The sequence below is a fragment of the Myxine glutinosa genome, chromosome 3 (assembly GCF_964187855.1).
Source record: "Myxine glutinosa chromosome 3, kmMyxGlut1.1, whole genome shotgun sequence".
Classification (NCBI taxonomy): domain Eukaryota; kingdom Metazoa; phylum Chordata; class Myxini; order Myxiniformes; family Myxinidae; genus Myxine; species Myxine glutinosa.
This window is the reverse complement of record NC_136263.1, coordinates 91,349,528-91,364,630: the sequence shown is the minus strand read 5'-3', so window position 1 is coordinate 91,364,630 and position 15,103 is coordinate 91,349,528. Positions and strand designations below refer to the sequence as shown.

Here is a 15,103-nt window from a genome sequence, read left to right as displayed (position 1 = left end):
GCCTCAAAGCTATGCAAGTTAATAAAATGGTGGATATTTGTTTATATGAGGCCTCTCCCAGAATGGGTGGAGCTATGGTTCCCAGAATGGGTGGAGCTTTGAGGTTTTGTCTTCTCTGCAAGAACAAGAAGAACAACAACAACAGCAGAGGGCACTCTATGACCAGCGTCTGCGACGCGGCTAAAGAATTGGTTTCTCGCTTTTGATTGGTGAACCAATTCAGTGACCTAATATGCAAATTTTTAATTTCAGCTCAATTGGATGAAAATTGACGATTTTATGCAGCCTTGACCTTTGACCTTTTGATTAATAAAAAAAACAATCAGCTTTTAGCTTTTGATTGTTGAAAGCAATTTTGTGACCCAATATGCAAATTCTTCATTTCAGGTCGATCGGATGAAAATTGACGATTTTATGTGATGCTACCCTTTGACCTTCTGACCAAATTATTAATTTGGCTTCTCATATACTCTCATAATAAAGCTATGTTGAAAATTTGATGACAAAGCTCAAAAGGTAAATTAAAATGTGAGATCAAATGGATGAAAATTTATGATTATAGGTGGTACTGACCTTCGAGCATTTGACAAAATTATTAATTTGTCTTTTCCATATTCTCATAATAAAAAAGTTACAGCCCGGACAGACACACAGATGCGATTGCAAAGCCCCATCTCCCGCTGCGCGGGGGACGGGCTGACTAGTACGAAGAGCATCGCAAATCCCCATGCCTCACAAAAGCAAAGTTTAACTCGAATGGCACTCGGTGGAGTGCAAACCTCCACCAGACTGAACAGTTTGTTTTGCATCCCACTGATTATAGCGTCTTTATTATATACATAGTTTGCACACATGATATACAGAATTAGTGTTTTTAGCCGCGTCACAGACGCTGCTAATAGAGTGCCCTCTGCTGTTGTTGTTGTTCTTCTTGTTCTTCTTCTTCTGGTTCTTGTTCTTGCAGAGAAGACAAAACCTCAAAGCTCCACCCATTCTGGGAACCATAGCTCCACCCATTTTGGGAGAGGCTTCATTTTTTTTTTTTTTTTTTTTTTTTTTTTTTTTGTATACAAGATCGAGGCTCGTGAAAGAGCGAACATTAATCACACAGAAAGACAAACCGACACATAAAACATATAACATAGGGAGCGGTAGACAAGATGGGGAGAGAGGGGGAAGGACACAAACACAACATTTGAGAGCAGGGACCGAGAGACATGGAGACATCGAGAGATCTGAGAGAGGGCGAGGGCTTTGGGGGGGGGGGGGGGGGCGTGGGAAGGGGGCAGTGGGAGAGGTATAAAACATATGGACACTGCCAGGACTTCCAGGAAAGAAGTTGGAATTTCAAACAAGGTGGATCTGGGGTGAATTAGCGGGGGTAGAAAAGATCAAGGTTTTGGATGGGGGAAGATAAGAGATGGTGGTGAACAGCTGTTTTAAAGACCTGGAGGGAGGAGTGGGATTGAAGGGAGTGAGGTAGTTTGTTCCAGAGGCGGGAGAAAAGAGGAATGAAAGAGTGAAGGTGAGCGGAGAGCCGAGATTTTGGCAGTTTAACCATCAGAGGGTTGCTGGCAGATCTTGTGCGACCTGTAGGAATATTTGGGGGACAGAGCACAGAGAGAGCTGGGGGTGCAAGGCCGGAGAGGAGTCGGTAGAAGACAGAAAGACCACCTACCTGCCTGCGGTGAGTGAGTGAAAGGCCCTCAGAGATAGCTTCATCGCGGGAGATTCCAATAATTCTGAAAGCTTTGGTTTCAACAGCGTGAAGCCGAGCTAGGTGTGAGGCAGGAGCACCAGCCCATAGGGGAGAACAGTATTCCATTGAGCTGCGGATGAAAGCCTTGTATGTGGTGAGGAGCTCAGGTGTGCCGAGGAAGGACTTCGCACGACGGAGGATGCCCAGTCGGCGACTGGCTTTGGAGGCCAGCTTGGAAATGTGGTTTTCCCAAGAAAGATCATGGCAGATAGTGAGACCCAAAATCTTGAGCGACAGAACTTCTTGGAGAGGATTGTTGAGAAAGTAGATGGGAGGGTTGTCCAGTCGATCTTTTCGGAGAGACATAGTAAGAGTGTGAGATTTGTCAGGATTGAAAGACATGTTCCACTTGTTTGACCAGTCTGTGATTTTGTCCAGGTCTTCAGAGAGTGAGGAGGCAGCAGACTGCCGATCTGAGGGATGAAGAATGGAGCGACAGAGAGTGGAGTCATCAGCAAAGAGATAGAGAGGATTTTCGAGAGAGTCAGAGAGATCATTGATGAAGACCAGAAAAAGCACGGGGCCCAGAACACTGCCTTGGGGAACTCCAGCCTGAACAGGAAGAGGAGATGAGAGAAACCCATTCAGGGCCACACGTTGACGACGACTAGAGAGGAAGTCCGCCAGCCATGCGTGGAGATTTCCATGGATACCAAAGGAGGAGAGTTTGGTGAGCAGAGCGGGGTGCCAGACCGTGTCGAAGGCACGTGATATGTCGAGGGAGACAGCTCTAATTTCCTGTTTGTCATTGAGGACCTCCATCCATTGTTGAGACAGCAGAAGCAGCATGTCCAGAGTAGAGTGACCTGGTCTGAAACCAAATTGATGATCAGAGATCAAGCCATTGGAGAAGAGGAAAGATTTCATATCAGAAGCAATGATGGATTCCATGACTTTGCTGATAATTGGGAGAAGGCTGATTGGTCTGTAGTTGCTAGGATCTGTTTTTGCACCTTTTTTGTGCAAAGCGGTGATGTTGGCTGATTTCCAAGCAGATGGCAGTTGACCTTGAGCAAAAGAGAGGGTGAAGAGAACAGAGAGAGGGTGAGATAGAGCAGCAGAGCAGGATTTTAGGACCCGTGGGCTGATGCCGTCGGGTCCAGTTGCAGAATCAGAGTCGAGGGTTGACAGAAACTTTTCCACCTTGTCAGGAGGAAAGGACACGGAGTCCAGGAGCAGCAGGGTACGACTGGGTATGGTGGGTACAGAGAGGGATGGGTTTGGGACACAAGATTTAGAGGCAAACACAGAGTTGAGGCATTCAGCTTTTTCACGTGCGGAGTCAGCTGTGTAGCCGTTTGAGGTAAGGGAGGGGATGGAGGGGGAACAAACACCAGAAACGGATTTGACCAGACGCCACCAGGATTTGGAAGAGGGAGACAGATAAGAGAGTTCGGTCTTGAGAACGGAGAGATATTGTTTCCTGGCTCTCCTGAGGGTGGACACACACTTGTTTCGGGCTTTGTGAAAGGAAATGAGATTTCCTTCCGTTGGATTTGCTTTCCAGGAGACGAAGGCAAGTTGTTTCTGGGCAACAGCCTCACCACAAGATTCCGTGTACCATGGACGGGAGGAAGGGTATGACAACTGAAGACGAGATGGGATAAATCTGTGCATGAGAGAGAGCAATTTACTTTGGAAGAATTCCCAGGATGAGCTGATGTCAGAGGTGGTAGAGATGGGAGACCAGTCCAGATGATTGATGGCTGCTTGAAGACCGTGCCAGTTGGCCTGAGTGAAATGCCAGACTCGTCGACGCTGAGCAGGCTCCCTGAGGATGGTCAGAGAGATGTCCACTTTAACAAGGACATGATCAGATGATCCGATCGGAGCAGAAGAAGAGCAGCAGACATTTTCAGGGAAGTTAGTCATAACCAAGTCCAGAAGAGAAGATGTTCCGTTGACTGAGATCCAGGTCGGGAAATTGACAGATTGTGTCAGTCCCAGTGAGTCGCAGAAGTCCTTTGCTGAGGAGCCATGGCTGGTGAGAGAGGTACCCACACCCAGCCAACTGGCATGATGACAGTTGAAATCACCACATATGAGGAAGAGAGAGTTGGGATGAGTAGATAGAAGTTGGTCCATATCATCAGACAGCGAGATGTAGATGGAGTCATCACTGTTTGGTGGACGGTACAACACACATATGAACAAGAGGTGGGAGCGAAGGGGAAGCCGTAGCCAGAGGTATTCCTGGGGGTGAGGTGGAGAGAGTGCAGTGCAGGGCGAGTGAGGAAGAGAGTTTTTGATAAAGATAGCAACCCCGCCTCCAGGACGAGGCTCAGGTCTATCATACCGGAGGAGGGAGTAGCCCGGGAGAGATACTATGGAATCAGAGACATCATAAAGGAGGAAAGTTTCTGTTAAGCAGATCACGTCTGGTTTGACAGAAGCAACCTGTATGGAGAGATCAGTTAAGTTTGAACGAAGGCCCCGGATGTTTGAGGTCCATACCGTTAATGAAGAGGAAGGGGGAGCATCAGATACAGAACAGGGGGGAGGAGGGGTAGGGTAAGATGTGGAAGAGGTGGAAGAGGTAGGGAGAGCTGTTGAAGGTGTGTCAGAGATTTCAGAATAGCTCGGAGAAAGGGAAGGATGGGGCGGACAAAAGGTTTGATGGTGATATAAACGGATATAAACTCTCCGGATATAAACGCGGATTTTGCCGATGGGGCGGATATAAACAAATATCCACCATTTTATTAACTCGCATAGCTTTGAGGCCTGTTTTGTAGGCCCGTGGTGTCTTCCTCTCTCACACAGTTTTATTTCAAATCAAATTCGATATATCATTTCATTTTTCGCTGAATTAACGCCAGGGGGGTTGACTCAGCCTGTCATCCTTCCGAGGTCGGCAAATTGAGTACCAGCTCGCTGGGATGAATGATTACGGTGTGTACCCCGATTTACAATAGGTACACAGTATCCCTGCGCATTGTAAGAGCGTGACCAAGGGTTGGCGTCAGGAAGGGCATCCGGCCATAAAAAAAACATTGCCTCAAACAGGGAACCATGATTGTCATGGGGCCCGCAAGGCTAACCCCCGCTCTAGCGGGGAAAATGGCCTTAAAACGATCATTCATTCATTCATTCATTCATTTCATTTTTCACAGTCGCTAACATAGTTTTAGACTCGGTTGAAAAAAAACGGGAAGAAAATCCGATGAAAGTTGCCCTTTATAGAACGAAATGAATTCTCAAAGGCCTGTAACTTCAAGTCCATTGAGATTTTTTTTTTTTTAATTGCGGCATGGTCAGTCATACACCGCCCGAAATAACAGACGGGAAAATGCCGAGATATCTATCTATAATTCCAGTAATCTCTGTGTGTATGTATGTATGTATGTATGTATGTATGTATATGTATGTATGTATGTATGTCTGTGACCGCTGTTTCTCGACAACCACGGGTCCGATATACTTTAAACTTGCCAGGTATATTGCTGGGGACCCGAGGATGTGCCTTTTCAAGGTTTCATATTAATCGGACAAGTAGTTACCGAGCTATGTCCAAAAAACGATTCAACCAATCAGAGAGCAGCGAGCTATCACGTGTGCCGAACGTGCCGAACAGACTCTGACTCGGACGGCACATTTGAGAGCGTATTCATTTATTTCACGTTGGCAAACTATGTTGGCGTTAAACTATGTTTTAAAACTAATTAAAACTAATTTGCGATTCTTTCGCTTTCCTGCGCGTTTGTGCACGCTATGGCGATTTCTTTACCAAACTCCGCAAGCCGTTCGCTTTGGACCAAACCATTTCATGTAAATAGAGGGGGGGGATTGTCACCGTACTCGCAAGCCGTTCGCTTTGGACCAAACCATTTCATGTAAATAGAGGGGGGGGATTGTCACCGTACTCGCAAGCCGTTCGCTTTGGACCAAACCATTTCATGTAAATAGAGGGGGGGGGATATAATTTTAGATATATATATAGTACGGGCATGCCCTAGTATAAAAAATTCGTCCATTTGATGACAATCGTCACGATGAAATATTTAATTTATACGTCGTCACAATAATGTGGAGAGAGGAGCATAGCTTTGTTCACGTGTCGCCACACACGGGAAATTGCCGAGATATATATATTTTTTAAATCGCGGCATGGTCAGTCATACACCGCCTGAAATAACAGACGGGAAAATGCCGAGATATATTAAAAATTCGTCGCCACACGGGAAATTGCCGAGATATATTTTCACTTTGCACAAAAATAACATCAAGTAATCGAATCAATAGGAATGTCCTGTGCCTATAACATCGACGTTATAGGCACAGCTGCATCTAGGCATTGTGTAACATTGACGCGGCTTTTGTTTTAATTAAAACTTTTTGTACTTGTTATAGCTATGATTGCATAATGCTGGTGGCTGATTGGGTAACAAAATGGCGCCTATTATGACGCCATAGTCAAGTTGGCCAGACTATTTTGAAATAAGACACTGGTCCCATTTAATAAAACTAGGGCATGCCCGTACTATATATATGCCCGTACTATATATCTATCTAAAATTATATCCCCCCCCTCTATTTACATGAAATGGTTTGGTCCATTCGCAACGCCAAAGCGAACGGCGAACGGCTTGCGAGTACAGTGACAATCCCCCCCCCCCCTCTATTTACATGAAATGGTTTCGTCCATTCGCAACGACCACAGAACCCCCCCCCCTCTATTTACATGGAATGGTTTGGTCCATTCGCAACGCCGGCACACGCGATCGTTCGCTGCTCTCTGATTGGTTGAATCGTTTTTTGGACATAGCTCGGTAAGTAATTGTCCGATTAATATGAAACCTTGAAAAGGCACATCCTCGGGTCCCCAGCAATATACCTGGCAAGTTAAAAGTATATCGGACCCGTGGTTGTCGAGAAACAGCGGTCACAGACAGACAAACGTACAAACGTACAGACAGAGATTACTGGAATTATAGATAGATGAAACCCGACATCTAGAATTCGCTATCCTTAGTTACTCGTACATGTCCAACCAAGAACACTTTTCGTGTTTAAAAGGGATTATCTTATCAAAATACACACCTTGATCTCATTTGAATATATTGTGATTTGTTTTTTTTTTTCCACCACTCCACCTCCCCCACTGTTGCCTCTTAATTACTCACCCATGTGTGTGACTTTACTTACCCATGTGTGACTATAGTAATGTTTAATTCGAATTCATTAATTGAGTCTGAACAATGCAGCATGTTTATAATGAGGGCATATGATTTGAGTCTGACACATACGTGATATTAAATTTTTTCTTCTTCTTTTCTTGAACTTCTCTTCTCTTTCTTTCCATCGAGATGTCGCATCACAATATATTGCATTTTATTAAAGGACATCGCTCTCAAGCTTTTGCTTATGATGTTCCTTGCGTAATGTTTACAGTCATACTGATGAAATTGTTTGCAGTTATGTAACGTAAAAATAAAATAAAAAAACAATAAAATATCAAAATGCAACCTTCTGTTATATGAGTGCATTAAAACGGTTTTCAAGCAAAAATAGTTAGTCTTTCCCTTTTCCTCGCTACCCTTTATCTTCCAGACACTTTGCTTACATTTTGTGTGACATGGAACACAAACTCACGTCACTGCCACGAAGCACAGTTGATTTTATCCATCACTTTCCGGCACATTCCACCAGAAGATCTGCTCCGCATGCCAGCCATGCGCAGCACCGTGGAGTCACTGCTACCTTACACAGGTGAGAACATCTGCATACTTCAAGCAATTGTTCATTTTTATCAATCACAAGCCCCTTCATTATTACGGTTTCACGCATCACGTGGCACACCGGCTATTGACATGATCCACACAAACGGTGTGTGCCACACCATCTTGTCATTGGTCTACAAACCTATCGAGGGTTAGTTGGGAAAATTTAAATCGAAATTTTGAGATCTCGTGAGATCTTGGAGACGGCGGCAGGGATTTTCGAAGCTCCACACGGTCTCCACGTTTTTCGAAGTTAAGTCTGTTCACAATTGTATTTTGTCGAAACTGTATTTATCTTTCGGTGTGTGAAGTTATTGTGTGCAACTTTGGTTGTTTCTCGGTGTTTATCTTTCATAAATTGATCGTCTGTTTGCCGTGTCGCGAGCAAGGCCTTTGCCGCGTCGCGAACGATTTGAAATCGAAGTTAAGTGATTGTTCCCATTTGTATTTTCGTTAAAACTGTATTTATTTATGGTGTTGTACGTATATTGTGTCCCGACGAAGATTTTTCGGTGCAAATCTTTCATACCTGTATTGAAAATCGTGTTAATTCGTGTCGTGTCTTGAGGCCTTGTACAGTGTGCACTGTACAACCTTGAGGCTTTGTTTTTCTCAGCGGTCCGTCGTTTGTGATCCAATAACTTTCGTTCTCTGTATTCCCAGTCTTTTCACCCATAGCCTACTTCCTTGTGTAAATCTCAACTCAAAAAAAAAAAAAAAAAAAAAAAAAAAAACATTTCCTTCTCTGTTCTCATTCGTTTATTCATTCTTATTCGTTCGTTCGTTCTTCGACCACGTGTTTCTCCCCCATTTCCCCAGATAGTTTTCACTCATTAACCTTCAATGTTTACACTTTCCCCTCAAGTTATGTATTCCGTCATATTTTATAACACCTTTTTCTTCTTCTTCTTTAAAAGGCTGCTTTCGACTTGCTCACCAAATCAATTCATCCCAAAAAAAATATCCATCTCCTATAGTGCTTTTTTTCTACATTCCCTAAACTCTCCTGCACTCCATCCTCCATCCAGCGTCCTTAAACGTATTTTTAACTCGAAGGTCACAAGAAACTCATTTTGCAATAAATGTTCGTTTCCCATAAATCGTACACTTTCAAAAATCCAATCTCACCCCTCCCCTCCAAATCTTCCCCATAACCCCTCCCCTCCAAATCTTCCCCATCACCCCTCCCCTCCAAATCTTCCCCATCACCCATCCCTTTCAAATCTCCCCCCTCGCCCCCTCCCTCCTAAACTACCCCCTCACCCCTCCCCGCCAAGACGCCCCCTCGCCCCTCCCCTCCTAGACTCCTGCCTCACCCCTAGACTCCTGCCTCACCCCTCCCCTCCAAATCTCCCCCATATCCCATCCCTTTCAAATCCCTCCCCTTGTCCCTTCCCTCCCAAACTCCCCCCTCACCCCTCCCCTTCAAATCTCCCCACCCTCATTGCTTCTCAATTTCCCCCCTCTCACTCCCCCTCCTCAAAGCGTCCTCCCCGCTTCTTCCCCCTTCAAACTCTCACCTCCATCTCCCCCAACCTTCTGCCTCGCTCTTCCCCCTCCTCAAATAACACCTCATTGTGGCTCACCCAATCACCATCAAACCTTTTGTCCGCCCCATCCTTCCCTTTCTCCGAGCTATTCTGAAATCTCTGACACACCTTCAACAGCTCTCCCTACCTCTTCCACCTCTTCCACATCTTACCCTACCCCTCCTCCCCCCTGTTCTGTATCTGATGCTCCCCCTTCCTCTTCATTAACGGTATGGACCTCAAACATCCGGGGCCTTAGTTCAAACTTAACTGATCTCTCCATACAGGTTGCTTCTGTCAAACCAGACGTGATCTGCTTAACAGAAACTTTCCTCCTTTATGATGTCTCTGATTCCATAGTATCTCTCCCGGGCTACTCCCTCCTCCGGGTATGATAGACCTGAGCCTCGTCCTGGAGGCGGGGTTGCTATCTTTATCAAAAACTCTCTTCCTCACTCGCCCTGCACTGCACTCTCTCCACCTCACCCCCAGGAATACCTCTGGCTACGGCTTCCCCTTCGCTCCCACCTCTTGTTCATATGTGTGTTGTACCGTCCACCAAACAGTGATGACTCCATCTACATCTCGCTGTCTGATGATATGGACCAACTTCTATCTACTCATCCCAACTCTCTCTTCCTCATATGTGGTGATTTCAACTGTCATCATGCCAGTTGGCTGGGTGTGGGTACCTCTCTCACCAGCCATGGCTCCTCAGCAAAGGACTTCTGCGACTCACTGGGACTGACACAATCTGTCAATTTCCCGACCCGGATCTCAGTCAACGGAACATCTTCTCTTCTGGACTTGGTTATGACTAACTTCCCTGAAAATGTCTGCTGCTCTTCTTCTGCTCCGATCGGATCATCTGATCATGTCCTTGTTAAAGTGGACATCTCTCTGACCATCCTCAGGGAGCCTGCTCAGCGTCGACGAGTCTGGCATTTCACTCAGGCCAACTGGCACGGTCTTCAAGCAGCCATCAATCATCTGGACTGGTCTCCCATCTCTACCACCTCTGACATCAACTCATCCTGGGAATTCTTCCAAAGTAAATTGCTCTCTCTCATGCACAGATTTATCCCATCTCGTCTTCAGTTGTCATACCCTTCCTCCCGTCCATGGTACACGGAATCTTGTGGTGAGGCTGTTGCCCAGAAACAACTTGCCTTCGTCTCCTGGAAAGCAAATCCAACGGAAGGAAATCTCATTTCCTTTCACAAAGCCCGAAACAAGTGTGTGTCCACCCTCAGGAGAGCCAGGAAACAATATCTCTCCGTTCTCAAGACCGAACTCTCTTATCTGTCTCCCTCTTCCAAATCCTGGTGGCGTCTGGTCAAATCCGTTTCTGGTGTTTGTTCCCCCTCCATCCCCTCCCTTACCTCAAACGGCTACACAGCTGACTCCGCACGTGAAAAAGCTGAATGCCTCAACTCTGTGTTTGCCTCTAAATCTTGTGTCCCAAACCCATCCCTCTCTGTACCCACCATACCCAGTCGTACCCTGCTGCTCCTGGACTCCGTGTCCTTTCCTCCTGACAAGGTGGAAAAGTTTCTGTCAACCCTCGACTCTGATTCTGCAACTGGACCCGACGGCATCAGCCCACGGGTCCTAAAATCCTGCTCTGCTGCTCTATCTCACCCTCTCTCTGTTCTCTTCACCCTCTCTTTTGCTGAAGGTCAACTGCCATCTGCTTGGAAATCAGCCAACATCACCGCTTTGCACAAAAAAGGTGCAAAAACAGATCCTAGCAACTACAGACCAATCAGCCTTCTCCCAATTATCAGCAAAGTCATGGAATCCATCATTGCTTCGGATATGAAATCTTTCCTCTTCTCCAATGGCTTGATCTCTGATCATCAATTTGGTTTCAGACCAGGTCACTCTACTCTGGACATGCTGCTTCTGCTGTCTCAACAATGGATGGAGGTCCTCAATGCCAAACAGGAAATTAGAGCTGTCTCCCTCGACATATCACGTGCCTTCGACACGGTCTGGCACCCCGCTCTGCTCACCAAACTCTCCTCCTTTGGTATCCATGGAAATCTCCACGCATGGCTGGCGGACTTCCTCTCTAGTCGTCGTCAACGTGTGGCCCTGAATGGGTTTCTCTCATCTCCTCTTCCTGTTCAGGCTGGAGTTCCCCAAGGCAGTGTTCTGGGCCCCGTGCTTTTTCTGGTCTTCATCAATGATCTCTCTGACTCTCGAAAATCCTCTCTATCTCTTTGCTGATGACTCCACTCTCTGCCGCTCCATTCCTCTTCCCGCAGATCGGCAGTCTGCTGCCTCCTCACTCTCTGAAGACTTGGACAAAATCACAGACTGGTCAAACAAGTGGAACATGTCTTTCAATCCTGACAAATCTCACACTCTAACTATGTCTCTCCGAAAAGATCGACTGGACAACCCTCCCATCTACTTTCTCAACAATCCTCTCCAAGAAGTTCTGTCGCTCAAGATTTTGGGTCTCACTATCTGCCATGATCTTTCTTGGGAAAACCACATTTCCAAGCTGGCCCCCAAAGCCAGTCGCCGACTGGGCATCCTCCGTCGTGCGAAGTCCTTCCTCGGCACACCTGAGCTCCTCACCACATACAAGGCTTTCATCCGCAGCTCAATGGAATACTGTTCTCCCCTATGGGCCGGTGCTCCTGCCTCACACCTAGCTCGGCTTCACGCTGTTGAAACCAAAGCTTTCAGAATTATTGGAATCTCCCGCGATGAAGCTATCTCTGAGGGCCTTTCACTCACTCACCGCAGGCAGGTAGGTGGTCTTTCTGTCTTCTACCGACTCCTCTCCGGCCTTGCACCCCCAGCTCTCTCTGTGCTCTGTCCCCCAAATATTCCTACAGGTCGCACAAGATCTGCCAGCAACCCTCTGATGGTTAAACTGCCGAAATCTCGGCTCTCTGCTCACCTTCACTCTTTCATTCCTCTTTTCTCCCGCCTCTGGAACAAACTCCCTCACTCCCTTCAATCCCACTCCTCCCTCCAGGTCTTTAAAACAGCTGTTCACCACCATCTCTTATCTTCCCCCATCCAAAACCTTGATCTTTTCTACCCCCGCTAATTCACCCCAGATCCACCTTGTTTGAAATTCCAACTTCTTTCCTGGAAGTCCTGGCAGTGTCCATATGTTTTATACCTCTCCCACCGCCCCCTTCCCACGCCCCCCCCCCCCCCCCCAAAGCCCTCGCCCTCTCTCAGATCTCTCGATGTCTCGATGTCTCTCGGTCCCTGCTCTCAAATGTTGTGTTTGTGTCCTTCCCCCTCTCTCCCCATCTTGTCTACCGCTCCCTATGTTATATGTTTTATGTGTCGGTTTGTCTTTCTGTGTGATTAATGTTCGCTCTTTCACGAGCCTCGATCTTGTAGACAAAAAAAAAAAAAAAAAAAGGACAAACCTTTGGCTGTGTGCAGACTGCAAAAGGCAGATCCTGCCACTCGCGTTTGCTCAATAATCCTGGATAGTGCCCATCTACAGTCACGTGAAAAAGTAAGTACACCCCATGTAAAGTTTTGACTTTTTCAACATATTTGAACATACAGCTATTTGATCTTCATTTCAACAATATTGATAGATAAAGGTGATATAATATAACAAATATCATGAAACATTTACATTTTGTAGTCCATTCTATAATGTAAATAAACATAAATGCAAATTTCGCATGTGGAAAAAGTAAGTACACCCCCACATTTATCACTACTTCAAATACCTAAAATTAGAATCAGGTGCACCAGCTCAGGTGCAAATGATTAGAACATTGTTAGAGAGGATCTTGGAGGAACCTGTCTTAATGTCTTAGTTAAACCTCAGACATTTAGTTTGGTTTGCTCTTTGTTGTTGAAGTGTGCGGCGTCACCATGCCTAGATCAAAAGAGCTCTGTGAGGCCTTCAGAAAGAAGGTTTTAGATGCCTACGAGTCTAGGAAGGGATTTAAAGGATCTCCAAACAAACTTCAGGCCAGGCCGCCCCAGCAAGTTCAGCCCGAGAGCAGACCGCAAGATGCTGAAAGAAGTCTCTAAGAACCCCAGAATGTCATCACGGGACCTACAGGTAGCTCTTACCACTGTTGATGTCAAAGTGCACGAGTCTACCATTCGAAAGAGGCTGCACAAATTTGATCTACATGGGAGGTGTGCCAGGAGGAAACCTTTGCTGTCCAGAAAGAACATCAGGGCAGGACTAACGTTTGCCAATGAACACCTAGGCAAAGACCAGCACTTCTGGAACAATGTGCTCTGGACAGATGAGTCAAAGGTAGAGCTATTTGGCCACAGTACAGGAAGACATGTTTGGCGAAAATCAAAGACAGCATTTGACCACAATAACCTGATACTAACTGTAAAGCATGGTGGTGGAAATATGGTTTGGGGCAGCTTTGCTGCATCAGGGCCTGGGCAGCTCACCATCATGGAATCCACTATGAATTTTTCATTGTACCAGAGGGTGCTTGAGGATAATGTGAGGCCATCTGTCAGAAAGTTGAAGCTCAACCGAAGGAGGACTTTGCAACATGACAATGACCCTAAACATACCAGTAAATCCACCAAGGAATGGCTGAAAAGAAAGAAATGGAGGGTTCTGGAATGGCCAAGTCAAAGCCCGGATCTAAATCCCATCGAGATGTTGTGGGGGGGGATTTGAAACGAGCTGTGCATGCAAGAAACCCCTCAAACATTGCATAGCTTAAACAATTCTGCATGGAGGAGTGGGAAAAAAATTCTCCCGGTCGATGTCAGAGACTGGTAGACAGTTATAAGAAACGCCTACTTGAGGTTGTTTCTGCCAAAGGGGGCAATATCACCTATAAGGGCCAAGGGTGTACTTACTTTTTCCACATGCGAAATTTGCATTTATGTTTATTTAAATTATACAATGGACTACAAAATGTAAATGTTTCATGATATTTGTTATATTATATCACCTTTATCTTTCAATATTGTTGAAATGAAGATAAAATAGCTGTATGTTGAAAAAGTCAAAACTTTACATGGGGTGTGCTTACTTTTTCACGTGACTGTGTACCAGCTGAGCTGGCCTGTAATATTCTAGTGTCTAATATGCTGCGGTCTGACCTACACTGCAGTGTCTGCTTTTTATACCTCCACCGATGAAGTCGCCGAAGGCATTATGTTTTCGGGTTGTCTGTCTGTGCGTCCATCCGTGATAGGTTTTCGTTGCTATTATAACTTGAGAATGGCTGAAGGGATCTTAAGTCAAACCATTTATCTAAGTTTCAAAAGTATTGAAACTTTTACTTATGTCATTCCAGAGCGCCACTTTCAGAGGCTAACAAAACTCCTACAAGCAACCAAGTTCTTGGATTACATGTGGCACCACATGAGACTGACACCTGACTACAGGTAGGCTGGTTACTTAACTTATGAACCCTTGGCCTTATCACAAGTCAGAGATGCACTGTGCTTGGGGATTTTCGTTATGATTTTGCTGTCTGTGGTACAATGATATTCTTGCATGGCAAAGATATGATGGACGTGGAAAGTCAGAATGACAATTTGGGAAACTGCTGTTCTTGGGCATCAAATGTTTGTTTCTGGGCAGGGAGACGGTGGCACAAGACAGTGGGATGGATGCAGAGGATACAACCACTTCCACTTGCAAAGGTGTGTTGCACACCGAGAATGCAACGCAATCCATAAGACAATGGAGAGAGGAAACGGAAGTGATGGATTCTGATGCCGAGGAGGAGGGGGTGGCAGTGGAGGAAGAGATGGAGAAAGAAGCCAACAATTCCGATGATGAATCCAGTGACAGGGAAAGCATCACACAGGTGAAAGGGACCTCCACACACAGGCATAAGGTTCCTGTTTTCATAACAGAAGATGACACAGGTGAAGAGGAAGAGGTAGAAAAGATTGGCCTGAAATGCAAGAAAGCCAAAGTCACCAGTTTAACCAATAAACGTCTCCAAGAAAACTGCTCCTGATGAACACCACACAGTAACTCCCCCTGCCTCCAACATTTGTTATAATCACCCTTCCGGAGATATATGATATCGTGTTCCTAAAGTAATACCTGTGTAGGTGTGACTTTTGTTTTTAAATAAATCACGTTATGAAGCCAGGAG

The 15,103-nt window shown here is 45.8% G+C and overlaps 1 protein-coding gene across 2 annotated transcripts in view; it reads left to right on the top strand.

The window, feature by feature from the left end:
• Window positions 1-15,095, top strand: part of TBL3 (transducin beta like 3) — a 106,872-nt gene extending 91,777 nt beyond the window's left edge. For both annotated transcript variants that reach the window (XM_068110512.2, XM_078774250.1), the window contains exons 21-23: window positions 7,310-7,468; window positions 14,288-14,378; window positions 14,578-15,095. In XM_068110512.2, the coding sequence (XP_067966613.2) occupies window positions 7,310-7,468; window positions 14,288-14,378; window positions 14,578-14,962 (635 nt within the window). In that variant the 3' untranslated portion in view covers window positions 14,963-15,095. The remainder of the gene's footprint in view (window positions 1-7,309; window positions 7,469-14,287; window positions 14,379-14,577) is intronic.
• The last annotated feature ends 8 nt before the right edge of the window (window positions 15,096-15,103 follow it).